This window comes from Phalacrocorax aristotelis, chromosome 2, assembly GCF_949628215.1.
Source record: "Phalacrocorax aristotelis chromosome 2, bGulAri2.1, whole genome shotgun sequence".
In the NCBI taxonomy this organism is placed as follows: Eukaryota; Metazoa; Chordata; class Aves; order Suliformes; family Phalacrocoracidae; genus Phalacrocorax; species Phalacrocorax aristotelis.
In genome coordinates, this window is record NC_134277.1 from 97,873,588 (window position 1) to 97,888,401 (window position 14,814).

The 14,814-nt window shown below is 42.9% G+C and overlaps 2 protein-coding genes across 2 annotated transcripts; one reads left to right on the plus strand and one right to left on the minus strand.

Moving 5' to 3' along the window:
- Window positions 1-2,416: 2,416 nt before the first annotated feature.
- MRPL36 (mitochondrial ribosomal protein L36) lies at window positions 2,417-3,408 on the minus strand. Its single transcript, XM_075084460.1, has 2 exons — window positions 3,323-3,408; window positions 2,417-3,209 (listed from the first exon to the last, which is right to left on the minus strand). Exon 2 carries the CDS (start codon window positions 3,197-3,199, stop codon window positions 2,858-2,860), a length of 342 nt encoding a protein of 113 aa, XP_074940561.1. The 5' UTR covers window positions 3,200-3,209; window positions 3,323-3,408; the 3' UTR covers window positions 2,417-2,857.
- A 21-nt stretch (window positions 3,409-3,429) lies between these two features.
- On the plus strand, window positions 3,430-10,587 carry NDUFS6 (NADH:ubiquinone oxidoreductase subunit S6). The gene is made up of 4 exons (XM_075084459.1): window positions 3,430-3,612; window positions 4,400-4,453; window positions 8,471-8,593; window positions 10,440-10,587. The coding sequence occupies exons 1-4, from the start codon at window positions 3,466-3,468 to the stop codon at window positions 10,503-10,505; spliced, it is 390 nt and encodes a 129-aa protein (XP_074940560.1). The 5' UTR covers window positions 3,430-3,465; the 3' UTR covers window positions 10,506-10,587.
- Window positions 10,588-14,814: the final 4,227 nt, after the last annotated feature.

Consider the following 14,814-nt stretch of genomic DNA (forward strand, 5'->3'; position numbering starts at 1 on the left):
ACTGAAAAAGGTACTTTGAAGTGTGACACACTACTCCTGCCTAACAGATGGAGAAATTGAGACAAAGGCAGTATTACTTTTTCAGGATTATACAGCAAGTCAATGGCAGAGTACAATTACAGTTCAGAGCCTTCTAGTTTCTAATCCTATAATCCTCTTTCCCAAATCTATTAGCACAACCAGCTATGCTGTTTCAGTGATGGCCGTGAATGCTCCACTCTTTGGAACACTCCACCCCATGTACCACAAACTGGCCATTCAGATGATGACACACGAATAATTTACAGCCGTATTAAACATCTGAATTCAAATCACTTGACATCTCAAGTTTCTGTCTTGCAGCACTAAATTCAATGGCTTTAATTGTGAAACAATTTTTCCCAATTTTAAGCTGTTGAAATAGGCTGCTGAGTCAGCACTGTAGACAAACTTAAGTCTTAGGCCACGGGGGAAGTGAAAACATAATAATTTTTGCCCCTCTCAGCTGTACAGTAATCCTATCCCTGAATTTCACTCCCCATTGCTGAGCATAGACTGCATTTAACAAGCACCAGCCAGGAATGAGTAAACCTGTCCCCAAGTCTCCCACACTACCGCATTCAAAAAGCCTGGCCAGAGACTGACTGCTGCTCCTAGTCCTGGCAACCTGCACTCGCAGGTTCACCATCTGAGGTTGCTCTTGGCAAGCAAGCCCTTGTTTGATCACACCCCCAGCAACACACCAGTACAGTGCCCTGTACCAGAGAGCCGTCCTTTTTTCTGACAGAACCAAAGGGCTGGATAAGCTCCTCGGGAGGCAATAAGACCAGCTGCCAATTACCTTTCCTAAAAAAACCCTGCAGACCCTTGCTTCATCTGATGGCCAACTCATTCAATCCTCAGCTCAGTCCTTGCACATTCCTTATGATCCTCCAAGAAAGTGGGTGGGGTGGAAATCGCTGGGTTTTCTGGACATACATACACTGTTTACCTTAGAGGTGTACTAACAGCTACACTCACAAGGCATCACAGTGGTTCACAGCATACAGGCCTTTTCTTCTGCCGGAACTAAACACACAGCGCACACCTAGAAATGTGTACCATCAACTCTAATCTGAGAATTAGAGCTTTTAAAATCTCCAGCTGCTTTGACTACTTAACTGGCAAAGTGTATCAAAGGTGTAAAACTTTTCCAAGAGATTCCTCTGCTTACATTTTATTTATACGCACAAGCTACAGGTATTTAGAAAGCAGTTCTTATTTGTGAGTGCCTAAATGTCAATCGAACCTTTTGAAGTACAGCAAGTTTTGCACCAGTTCAAGGTTCTTTGGTGTTGAGGAAACTTTCGCATTTTGAATCAGCCTGTCTCCCTCTAGTTAGATGAAGCTAGCCATTTCTCTCCCCCTTCATTGCCATGAACTTGTCTGATGCCCCTTAAGATGGACGTGTACGTTAACTAACCTGCTCCTCTCTCTCCAAACCCACATTTCCAGTGGCGAGAGAGATCAGTGAAACGACAAACTGCCCCAACACATGGGAAAGAGTCAATTACTATTGCCTCCGAGTTGTTTAGCCACAGCTTTCCAGGCTTGGTTTCTCATTGTCCACTGAGCACCTAGTAAAAAAAGATGCAACTATAAGTTACTGCGGCTCTTCTGATTTGGGAACACTCTCTCAGAGTACTCTGGCAAACTTGGAGCAGTAACTTGATAGTTGTCCAAACGTTTAGTTTGGTACCTTGCCTTGGGAACTTGTGGTTCACAGGAAGATCAAACGCTGCTGCCTCAAGCCTAGCTGTATTTGGAAACATGACAAACACCTTTAGGGACTGTAGCGATTTTGGCTGCCTAATTTTAATTCACAGGTCCATTAGAGTTTGCATTTGACAGTACGCTTGGCTATGCGACCTCTGAGGCATTACTGTTCCCAGTCATTCTCCCCACACCTCTATTAGTACTCATTGATTTATGTGAGTGAGCCTAAAGCTTTGCAGAAACTTAAGGCAAATTAGCTGGAATCTGAAATTACTATTTTAATCTTCTTTGCTGTAGACACCTACACAAAATGGTTTACAAACTCCTCCCAAAAGGCAACGATTCCCAGGTACCACCTTTTTATTTGGGTTAAGGTTCAGGAAACTATAGAATAGCAGGTACACCAGAAACACCACAGATAACTTCTCTGAAGCAAGAGGCGGCTAAGAACACTTCCAAATACACCGTGAATGGTCAATATATCATTAAGTGGCTTTAGACACTAAAACTTAAAAACCTGTTGACTACTTCATACCAATTAAAGTACCACCATCTCCCCTCAGAACCTGCAATGATAAGCAACAAGGCTTATTTACACTGGCATTACTGAAGCTACGTGTCTGCTGCAACTCTATAGTTAAATTTTTACCACACCTCTGAACCAAGACAAACGCCAGAACAGCATCTTTCAATGAACATATTTAATATTCTTTGCCACTAAAGAGCCCGCCTAAGTTTGAAACTATTGCTTCTGTTATCAGAGCTTTCAACACCTAGGGTTCTCATTTGTTTTTTTTAAAGAAAGATTCATTGTATATTGTAGTAATGCGCAACCGGCGGCGTTTATCTTCATTTCGCTTTAATTAAACACAAACGCATCTCAGAGTCTGATGATTCAGCTTTACTAACTTAACAGCGAGGTGCCTGGAAGTAAGGCTTCACGGCTAAGATGACGAGAGGTCACGAAGGTTACAGCTTCCCACTCCGGCTCTCAGCACCACGGCCTGAAGTTACGGCACTGGCCGTCAGGGACACAACTCGCTCTAGGTCAGCGTTAAGATGAGACACCGTCACCATTTTCCGATCCGTGTCGCCCGCAGCCAGCTCTCCGAGGTCCCGGGGGCTACAGCTTCCGCTGCTTGTGCCGGGGGTTGGTCTTGCAGTAGACGTACAGCCGGCCCCGCCGCCGGACGATGAAGCAGTCCTTGCACCGCCTCTTCAGCGAGGTTTTCGACTTCAGCCCCGCGCAGGGCGGCGGCGGAGGCAGCAGCCCGTTGTGGGGGGCCGGCAGCGGGCGGGCCAGCAGGGCGCGGGGGGCGGCGGCGGCCGCCCCGCACCACAGCGGCAGGGCCCGGCTCACAGGCGCCGCCGCCCGCCGCCACCACCACGGGGCCAGGGAACAGAAGGGCGAGCGGCCCAGCGAGCGGAGCGGCCCAGCGGCCGCCCGGGCCAGGAGGGACAGCATGCTTCGCGCCCTGCGGGGACACCACACCGATGAGAACACCTGCCCTCCCCTGCCCCGCTCCCCCGCTGCCACCGAACCGCCCCGAGCCGCCCCAGCCCCCGAGGGAAGGCGCCGGGCACTGACCGACACCGCCGCCGCTTCTCATGCGCCCGCCAGCCGGTGACCCGCTTCGGCCCCCCTGCGCCTGCGCGGCCCGCCACAAGAGCGCGGGGCGGGGCAAGGGCTGCGCCTGCGCCTGCCCCAGCGGGTCACGTGGCCGGGTCAAGATGGCGGCGCCCGGTGCGACCTTCCGCCGCTTGCTTCTGCCGGTGTTGGGTCGGCCGCTGTTGCTCTTCCCGCCGCCGGTTGTCGCCGCTAGGCCCTACGGTGTGCGGGCCTCCGGTACTGGCGAGCTGGTGACTCACACGGGGCAGGTGAGCGCGCGGAGCCGCGGCGAGAGGAGGGCGGCCCGGGGGTCGGTGCTGCCCCGCCGCCGCTGCCTGGGGCGGGCGAGCGCTCCCAGGGCTGCGAGCGTCACGACGGGGTGCTGCCGCGTTTAGTACGCGCTGCGGAAATTAATGCTCTGAGGTGGGATGTCGGCTAAAGGTACGCGCGGTTCCAAAAGCAACCCCAACCTGTTAATTAGGAACAGCGTCATTAGCTATTACCGAGGTCTGGATCCAGCACTTGGTGCGGCTGAAGAGGTGGCGGGTAGGAGGTACCCTTGTGTCAGGGCCTTGTAGCTCCGTTTTATCTATTAATGTGAAAACCGAGCGTGGGGGCGGGAGAGCCTCGTGTGGAGAAGTGGGAGAGGCATGGCTGATGGAGCTGACCTAGGAAGGTTCTCACAGTGGTTACTCTAATCAAATAAATGTAAAACTCAAATTTGCTAGTTGAGTTCACCTTCCAGATGGCAGTGTGGGATCAAGGAACAGCGTTATAAGTCATAAATCTTATGTTCTCCTCTATGGTCGGAGCTAAGGCTTCTGTCTATTTGTTCCCCACCACCCCTTTCTCTTCTACTTCCCAACCTAAAATTTTTTTTCTTTTCTGAGAGAGGTAGAAACTACTTTTTCTGTGCAGTACATCCTTGTAAAGTTATGGCAATACTTGAAACTGAGGAAATTATTTCAACTGTTTAGTCTTGACAGTGTAAACCTTTGTGTTCCTTGTTTATGTTCATTGCTTTTCAAATAAGATCAAGTTTATGTTGTACTTTAGGTATATGAAGAGAAGGATTATAGAAGAGTTAGATTTGTTGGACGACAAAAGGAGGTAACTCATTCTACTTTCACTCACGGGAGAGGGGGTGGTTTATGGTTTTTTTTTTTATACCTGATATTGATGTCCTCAGTTTGATTGTCATTTAAAAAGAAAAAAAGAAAACAAATAAACTCAAAACAACAAATCAACCAAACCAATCACAACCAAAACCAACAACAAGAAAAAAATCCTGCAAAATCAAATTGTTTTGGATTTTGGGTTTCGGTGTTTTTTTTACTACAGTGAAAATTCTTCTTTTAAGCCAGGTTATACAGTTCTGTGTACCTCCCTACTTTTGGCACATTTGGAAAATTCAACACTTGCCCTAATCCTGTTAAGTGCTTACATTTAGGCTGTGGAAGTTGTAGGCATTTGAGCATCTTAAACTTGGACCGCTTTTTGTTTTAAGCATATATTTTAAAGAAAATTTTAAACATGCTTTTAGTGCCATTTGCGTTCAGAAGAATCACATAATTAAATGCTCTGCTGAATTGTTCTTCTGTATATCTCTTTAAATGTGTGTTTTAAAAGTTAATTTGCTTTTGCATATTTTAAATCTTGATCTTTACCCAAACTGAGTCTTTAATGAGGCCACTTCACTTCCAGAGCCTGGGAAGCATTTGCTGAAACAGTGATGTAACAAGTAAAACTAAAATTTAGAGTATTCTGAAATAGTGAAGCCTCAAAGACAAAGTCTAGTAACACCAGCATCAGCCAAGCATACTACTGTGAAGTTATTTTGTGGGCCTGTTGCTGCTGCTTATCAATAGAGTGGGTATGTGAAACTCTAAGTCCTTTAGCGCCACGTTCTTTCTAACGATCGAGCAGCGCACCTCCATGAGAGGACTACTGGCCTTTGAAAGAGAAACAGATTGTTTCAGCTAAATTGTATTCTTTGATGCCTGAGAATCTGATTAGTGCTGTAGTGTTAATGCTGTAAAAGTGTATGCATAGTAGAAGTATTAAATATAAGGTGTAGTAGATTTTTAATATAGTTGTGTATAATTATGCCCTTCCTAAATTAACCTGAACTAATTATGCTGATCTCTGAGTTTTCGTATTGCATTTACCACATTGTATCATGGATGCAATTTAACTCACGTTATGTGGCAAAAATGGGGATTCTACTTGGGAAATAATTAAATGAAAATGTCACATAAAATGCTGAAGGAGGATAGTGGCAAAGTAGGTCTCTCCCAAACTCAATGCCTGTTTCTGTGCTGCTTCTGTAACTTCGTAGGAAACGCTCCTTAAGCCTAATTGTCCATAGGACACAGGTTCCTCTGGTGTGCCTTTGCCAGCGGCTGATTTCAGACTCTCTGTGGTGAGGAACACCCAGGGTTTTCAGTTCGGTCCAGTTCTTCCCTCTCCAGCAAAAGACAAGCTGCAAGTCTGCTGAGCAAGGTTTAATGCTAGGTTTTAGTTGTGAAATTGGAATAAAAGCTATATGTTAAATACTAAAATGATCCTTATCTGTGCGTATTAACAGGATCTCTCTCCAGGGGCTTTGCCATTATCCCCCTGTGTGCCTCAGCTGCTAGTATTAGGGTTTCACAGCTGTGTCTGAAGTCAAATGTTGTCTTGTTTCTGAAGCTAAACTTAACCTGCGAAGTTGGTGACTACTTCCTCGGTTGCTGCTTCTCTTTGCCTTTAGTATGCTCTGGGTTGTTGAGTCTGGCTTGTGATCTGCCCAGCCACACCAGCTTTCTTGTCTGGTGCTGCAGCCTTTGGACGCAGGTGCCCTTAGTGAGGACATCTGGGCCCACACCTGGGTGCTACATGTGGCCTCTTGGGCAGTGGCCAGGCCTGGGAGCATGGCCCAGAGTATGTGGCTATTCTCCCCTCAGTTCTGCCAGCCTAATTGTTAATGAACTTACTGTTTTAGATAAAATCATTGTTTTCTGCGCTGGATGTGCAGAACCACGGGATTAGTGCTCTCTGGCAAGGGCCTAAAGCCAAGTAGCTGTGAGAAAACTGAGTGTGGCAGCTGTTAAACTGCATCTGCTGCAGTCCGACTAGGGTCTTCCTGCTCTTGTACAATCCCTAAGGCACTGCAGGACCTCATTCGACACCGCCGTTCCTGCTTTGGCCTGGCCCTTTCTGTTGGGCTGGTGCAGCGGCTGAAGCTGTGAGGAGAACTGACCTCAGAGCTGGTCCAGTTTAAATATAACCTGTGTTCCCTCTGGATTTTTGGACCTGGGTCAATTCCAAGTTTGATTTTTATCTCTCAGCCTCACAGACCATGTACTGGCACAGGCGAGTAGGTGGAAAGAAGCAGCAATGGGATTGTCAAACTGGCAGTATGACCAGGAAAAAATTGCTCATTGAATTATGCATTGGGCAAGGAGCATTTGGATGTGCTGAGGGAGCCAGCCCCTTCCCGCTAACTACTGCTGTGCTTTAATTGAAGGGACATGATGTAACTGAAACCACTTCTTTTTTTCCTCACGTTTTTTCTCAGTATCCTTTTTTTTTTCTGGCATGTCTTCCTTGTGAATTCCTAGACTGTCTTGTTTAGTAGGCTGAATCACAGACAAGTCATAGCTGTACAGTGGGTGGCAGGCTCTTGCTTCCCACCTCTCCCCATAAACATCTTTGTGGTTAAGAAATGTAGGGAAGAGGAGGGTTCTCCTTCTGATCTTGAAGCAAAGGTGCATCATGGTGCTATCTCCCTTCTCCCTTAGCATGAAATGAAGGACACACAATTTTAAGCATTGTTAAAAGCAGCAGTAAAAGTCCTTGTAGGCTGGCAGAGATTACATGTGGCTTGTGGACACAGGCCCCAGGCAGTGAAGTTCTTGATATTGGCAATTTGCTTCCGTACTGGAAGTTAGTTTTTTGTTAACTTTATTTAACTATCATCTTTTTTAGGTAAAGAAAATCTGCTTGTTGGCAAAACTGACTTTTCCACTGCTGTACCAAAAATGCAAATTTGGGGGAGGCTTAATTGGAGGCTTGCTGAAAGATCCTAAGATGTTGTGTACTAGAACTATATAGAAATACCACTGTAGTTCTTAGAGTTTCATTTAGTGGACACCTAGCTAACTTTTTATTAAGAATCTCATCTTCATTCAAATACCAGCATGTTTATGAACCTTATACACAGAATAGTAGATAGTGCCTTCTTTGGGTGTGCATATTATTTTATATTCTTGTGTGTATAACGTTGCCTTTGAAAAAGCTGGCCTCTCTTGGAGCATGTTTACCTGAGGGGTAAGGGTGGTTGTCTGCACAGTGCTAGCGCAGACCAGGTTGGAAGAGGCTGGTGTGGATGACGGAGGAAGGTGCTGTGGCTGGGTGCTATAGGTCTTGCTGAGGCACAAGCTGCAGTGTCACGGGCCTGTCCAGAGGTGGATATGTTTGCCAGGCCACGTAGAAGTGCTCTAGGAAAGAACCCTACTTGTCAGTGATGTGCACGTTCAGGAAGTCTGTATAAGATGGATTTACAGAATGGCATAGTGATATTTAGAGGTTTTTCTTTTTTTATAATACTGAACAATTTGCCTTTCTGACTGTTGTTATGCACTGTGTTCATGTTTTCCTGACATCCTTGTGCAGTGATAGAATAAGGTGCATGGTGTGAGGCTCTAAATTACCAGCAGTTGTTTTATCTCACTCCTGACCTTACTTGTCCCACCATTATTTTTTAGTTTATCAGCAGTGAGTCTTTTGCAGTTTTATCACGTAGTCGCTAAACCAGAATACAGAAGCAGTGTCAGTTAAATATCTTATGTTCTTGGCTGCTTGTTCCTGTTCATCTCTCTGCTGAATCTGCTTAGGTCATGCTGTAAACCTGAGCACTGATGTGGCCTGTGTGTCAGGGGAAGGGGGTTATTTTTGCAGAGTTTAACATACTTAGTTCACTGATCTGGCTTATAGCACAGCCTAAGATTTTGCAGAGGAGGTAGAAGGAAATATGCAGGAACTTCTCAAGATGGCCGTAGTGGAACAGCTTGGGGAGGCAGTAAATAGCATTTGCTTTCTGTTTGAGTGAGGAAGGTATCTGAAAGCTTCCTTTTTCTCTTACAGGTGAACAAGAATTTTGCAATTGATTTGATAGCAGAGCAGCCTGTGAGTGAAGTTGAAAGCAGAGTGATATCGTGCGATGGCGGTGGTGGAGCTTTGGGACATCCCAAAGTATACATAAACTTGGTAATATTTTCTGATCTGTGTATAGTGTGTTTTGCCTGTCAATTCTTGTTTGTAAGATCATCTACTTTTTGGCATGTTAGTTTAACAAAGTAAAAGGATTAACCACCCGAGGTATTAATTTTCTTTGGTGCCTAATACAAAACTAAGGTTTCTACTCAGAAGAAGTAGAGGGCTTCCATTTGAAGTTACCAGGCATTTCTTTTGATTTTGATTTGTTTGATGGGACAATATTTTTTGTTTTTGAAAAAATAAATAAACCGTGAGCAGGCAGCGCCTCATGAATAAAAAATATGCTTGCTGTATTTTGAGAAACGTACTCTAATTATTTAAGTGCTCCCATGTAGATTGAAGATACATCTGCAGTATTCTTAGGAATATGCAATTTATTTTGAATCCTGCACAAACAAAACAAAACTCTCTCAGTCGTTGGGAGTCTTGGTAGTTCTGAAGATTGAAAGGTTCCGTCATAGTCAGAGAATCAGTGAAGAATAAATGTCTTATCTTTGTATTTACCTTGACAGTAGTGATAGTTTCCAGAGTATTATTATTCTAGAGTAAGAATATCGAGGCTACTGTCATATGACCTCAGTGGAAGCAGTGATGACCTGTTGCATGGGTACTGTTCTCAGGCAGATCGTGACTGCAGATGTCTTAAAGTCTTTGCTCATTTCAACCTTGACGTTAGCTTAATACCCAAAAGAATGGTGGGGGAGAGCTGGTGTCCTTCAGAGTCAGTGTTGTTGCAACCCCTAACTATAATAACAAGCATTTCTTTTTTGAACAAAGCACTTTATAATGATTAATTTTACATTATTCAAAGTCAAATGCTTGGAGGTTCCAATGCATAAAACTTAGGAAGCTTGCGTTCTTCAGTTAACTTCTGTAGCGTACTGCTGATTGGTTGCATTTATGTTGATTTGTTTGACCTGCGTTGTGTTCTCCTTGAGGAATGCTTTAGTTTTTGTGAATTTTGAGATCTTTTTGTATTAACAGTCAAATTACAAGACATCTGTAGTTCTTGAAAGCTAATGTCTGCAAAGAGAGGACAGTATTAGACCAGCTTGTTTCCCCCTACCCTAACAACTGAAATGCAGGCTTCCATGGATGGAGGGTAGTCTGGTTTTCTCACTTCTAATCCTTATTAAGGAAGAGGAACCATGAGTTTACTTCATTTCATGACTGCAAATAATCATATTGCTAAATCACTGAAGATCCCCTAGTGTTTATCTAAATGTCTTTTCTTTTGTCATGTTAAGGATGAGTACAACAACAGCTCGCAGTCAGTCACACTCCTAAATTAAAAAAAAAGTGTATCTTTTGGACAGAGGAAGAAAATTTTATACAGTAGTAACCGCTACTTTTCTCTAAAACACTTCGTTTCAGAATTTCTCCCAGAATCTTACTGGAATTTCATCTTTCTTGTATCTAACTCTGTCAGCTTACATTACTGGCCAAAATTCCTGTCTAGCTATAACTTGGAAGTGCCAAATCATATTGTGTATTAAAATAACTGTGAAATTATATTTTCAGAACATTGGGACTTAAGATGTTGAGCTCGATAAGAGGATCCTTTATTGCTGAAGAGATATCGCTTGGCTTTAAAATTATATTGTTGAGATTAGGCTTGGTAGTTAAAAGGCTGGTGGAGGGAAGCTGCGTAGGATACAGAAATCGAGCACGAACCTCATACCATCATTTTTACTTCCAGTGTTTCAAGTAAGATTAAACTTTGTACTTCAGCTATATTGATCCATTTTAAGATGGTACGTATAAATAAGAAAATGTGTAATTTCTAGAAGTTTTATAAAGTGAAACTAGCAGCTGTTGTATTTTTATGTTTTTGCAGGACAAAGATACGAAGACTGGAACGTGTGGCTACTGTGGGCTTCAGTTTAAACAGAAACATCACTGAAAGATTATCCCTGTGTACTTGCAAGATTTCTGTTCAGATGTTAGCATTTAACTATAAATAAACAATATATTTAGAAACCCAAGATTAGTATTTGTGTTTATCTTAACTATGGAAAGTCCAATCTGTACCTTTTTAAAACTGAGCTTGTCACATATTTGAGAGCTGAATGGTATTACAGTATCTGCTTTGTACTTAATTTGGTGTTCATGGAACAAATATCCTGCCTTCTTTGGCAGACTTCTCATAGGCTTGGAAATGGCGTTTGGCTGCAGCATGGGTTTGGTTTGTACTGGGTAGATCTGCGTTATTTTCAACACTGAATTGATGTAAAAGTTTACTGGGGAATTAATTATCCGAAGTGTTTGTCTTTTGGCATTGTTTGACACTCTTAGTTTGTTCATGGCCTAGTAACTATAGCTAGATTCACAAATGGAAGCACAAACATATGATATTCAGCATTACAATGCTTACTCCTGGAAGCAAGATTGTCTGAATTAAGTAGCTACACTTGCTACTTGTTTAAGAGAAACAGCCAGTGCCTTGGGATGGTAATCAGTGTGAGCTGGAGAACTACCTAAGCTGGCACATGTGAAAGGTGACAACGTAAGCATTTGTCCTCCAATTGAGAGGATCAGAGTGTAAATATCTGATTCTGCTTGGTATTCACACCCTTGAAACCTCCCTTGGAACTGGGTCTTACCAGACTTAGTAGGGATTGCTCCATTACAGGTAGCATCCACCTATGTGTAACACCACCTAGGCTGTGTGAGGCTGGTTGTAGGACATCTACCTTCTTGCTTAATTTCACTTATGTAGCATTCCATCATATAAGCATGACTCAAACAGGGCATGTGTCTGGAGAAGGAGGGTCTGAGCTGTGGTCTTTGCTCCAGAGAGCATTTTAATTTGTTGTTAGTAAGTGACTTTTTTTTAAAATGCTGGTGATGGTGGTGAATTGCTGCTTGGCCAAAGGTTAATGTGGCATGATTCTAAACCTGCTGCTTATATCACTTTAATTAAATTGATGTGGTGGTATCAAGTTGAACCAAATTATGTGGGCCTACAGCTGCTTAACTTGCTTATGTCAATCTATAGATGAAGTTGAACCAACACAGTCAGGCTTAAAGCAAGGTGTGAAATATTCTGTCTGTAGAAGTTGTGTGCTTAGAGGCTATACTGCGGTCACTCACGTGCATGTACACTCCTCTTTTCATTCTTTCCACCTGTAAGAGTTTAGCCTGTCTTTCTGTCTCTTCCCCTTCTTCCTACTTCCCTCTTTTTCTCCTTTCCCTTGCTGCTGGTTTCAGTGATCATCTGACTGGCCTTCAGTTCATTCTTTGTAATGACCTAGATTTAGGAAGTAATATTAGTTATGCATAGTAAATTAATTGTAAATTCAGCATGAGTTACTGAATACTGACTTTTCTCGAAGGGTCTGACTGAGGCTAGATGGCTGTTATGATGGTTGTAGTTTTGGCCAAGTTCAGGAAGACTTAATGTATGTTGCATTTTGAGTAGCACCTGAGCACAGATGAAGATGGCAAAGGATCCTTTCATAAAACCCAGTAACTTGCATTCAGCCTATCTGACCTTATGCAAATGATCTGCCAATGAGCATAAATGCGACATTATAAATTGTCTTCTGATAAGTCCATCTCATGCTCTAAATATAAAATAATTACTTGAACTTGCAGTGTCTGCCTTTAAGCATAAATCTGGTTGCTTTTTAGTTTGGCTCTCTACCAGTTTGCAGAGCATCTCAGCTGGCACAGTTCTGTCATGGTGCAATCATCTCTGCAAAGAGACCTGAAACAAGGAATCGTATGTGGCCCTCTTCCTTGGGCCTTTGATTTTCTAATAAATAATGTATCTGCTTGGATCACTGCTGCTCATAATAAATTAACAATGTTTAAATTGGCACAGCATCTGCTGAGGACCCAGACAAATCCCATCCCACTGGTCTCAACTATGGAATGCTGTTCTTGGGTATTCTCCCGAAGTACTTGTGATATGTGAAGCTGTTGGCACCAGTGAAACAAAGAACATCTCTACTTCGCTTTGGTGACCTTCATAGGAAAACTTCAGACTTTGCTCACTTCCTGTGTGCTGAGTTTATATATCTAGTTGGGAATGGCTGTTTATGTTAAGCCTTGCACTTTGAGCCACACCATCCACATAGCTGTGGAAAGGCCAGTCTTCATCTGCAGGAAGTAGTGAGGGAAAACAAACTTGTACTGTGGTCACAAGCAGATACACGTGAAAATGGATCTATGAGGACAGACTAAAACATCTAAGTACTAAATCAGCATTGCAGTTCTCAGGCAACAATTTCAGGCTAGAAAGCAATATGGAATAAAATTTTCAGACTTAAATTCTATCAGTCACTGTTTTGTTCTTCATAGATAATTCATCCCAGGCTGGAACTATAGCCTCTTACTCCAATTACTGGAGTGCAAACCATAGTTTAGACTCTGTCGCTATGGAAATATGAAGTATTCTACATTGATGCAGAGCTTGTCCTAACAACTGTATCTTGCCTTTACCTACTAAAACTGGATAGGCTCTTTTCCTTCTACTGCCACATATATCAAGCTTTTCTTAGTGAAAATCACTGTGTATTATTTAAAGTTCCAAAACAAATAAGGACCATCCATCCTTTTTCCCGTATTACTTGGTAGCTCTCTGTCCTCTAATTAAAAACTAACTAAAATGAATTTACAAGGCAAGTCCTGTTTGTTCACAAGAGTGCAAAGCACTACTATGATTATGGCATAATATGCAAGTATGACTGAAAAGTTTTTTAAAAGGCACATGGCATCTGATTGTGCCCTGGAAGTTGCTCTTGTAACAGGCTTCTCCAAATCATCAAATGGTATCCCTATACTTACTCTCTGACCTGCCAGTAATACTTGTACTTCTTATTTAATGCTATTGCAAGTATTAGACAAAATACAGCATACCGTAACAACAATAGAAGTGTTTGGTTCTGTAATATCCACGTTGCTGGCGTTCTTTGGTGTGTTCCCTGCTATTGGTCTATGATGTTTTGAGAGGCAATTCAGTCTTTCTGTGGTGGTCTCTGAGTATGTCATCTAACTTTAAAGCCAGCAATCCTGGAGGAGCACATCTCACCATTCAGTCTTGACAGTGAAATAGACTGATCAGGGAAAAATGATGCTACATTCACCTTGTCATAAAGTTCACATTGCAAATTATGTGTCTGAAGAGGTCCAGCAGGGCTTGTGTAACTAGGGAAGAATAGCAGTTTCAGTTTTCATAATCAGAGGCAATATAGTAGAGCAAAAAAAAGAATTAAAACCATGATATGTATTGTTGCGGTAAATGTCACTCTGATGTGGATGATGATCCTTTCACACGCTTTTATTTTGTCAGACACTGCCCAGTGTTAGTAGCCTGTGCAACAAGGTATGTGTTGGAGACCTCGCATGCCCTTGTAGTGACAGCTTTCACTCCAGGCTTCCCAGATCACTTCCTACTGACTGATTGCAGCAGGGGGTTGCAAGTGGAACATGATGATTTTTCATTTTTCCCATGCGCAAAGCAGCTCATGGAGCTCAGATGTCTCTGAGATCTGGTGCATTTAACTGATAATTACCAGATTTTTCTGCGCCTGAAGGTTATGTAGTCATTATTGATTATTCCAGGTTTGCATTGCCATCCAATCACTTGATGCTCATTTCACTGTCCAACATTCAGGTGTCAAAAATCGAGCTGACAAAGCAAAACTTGCCATGTGGAATAACAGATTATGAAAGTGCAACAGAGGAACCAGGAATGTAATCTGTGCAATATGGGAATGATGTGATGGAGCGCTGGGAACATCTCCTTAAAGCACCTTTTTTTTTTTTTTAAAGGGGCTGTTAGTTTCCCTTAGTGTGATACAAATGCTGTGAGAATATGCATAATTGCACTTATCCATACATCTTCTGCTGATACAACATCCTGCTTTAGGAAGTCCTCCCCATCAGCCTGCTGTGCATACATTTTTACTGATGTACTGGCAACTGTATGCCAGGACAAATGCTATCAACAGCACTTTCCAGTGGAGATGCCATTTCAGTGAGCACTAGAATTCAAGCAAAAAGTTCTCATGCGTAAGCAGTGTGAATCCAGTCGTGAAATGAAAATATACTTAAACATTGCAAAAATTTGTAAAACTAGCTGCAGCTTTGTAGGTATTTTCCCATCTTTTTTTTTAACATTTGGCTTTGGATGTATTTTCTCATTTAAATATTTTAACTGTCGTCTTGTTTTCTTTCTTGTCCTCTTTCATGCTTCTGTCGTCTCC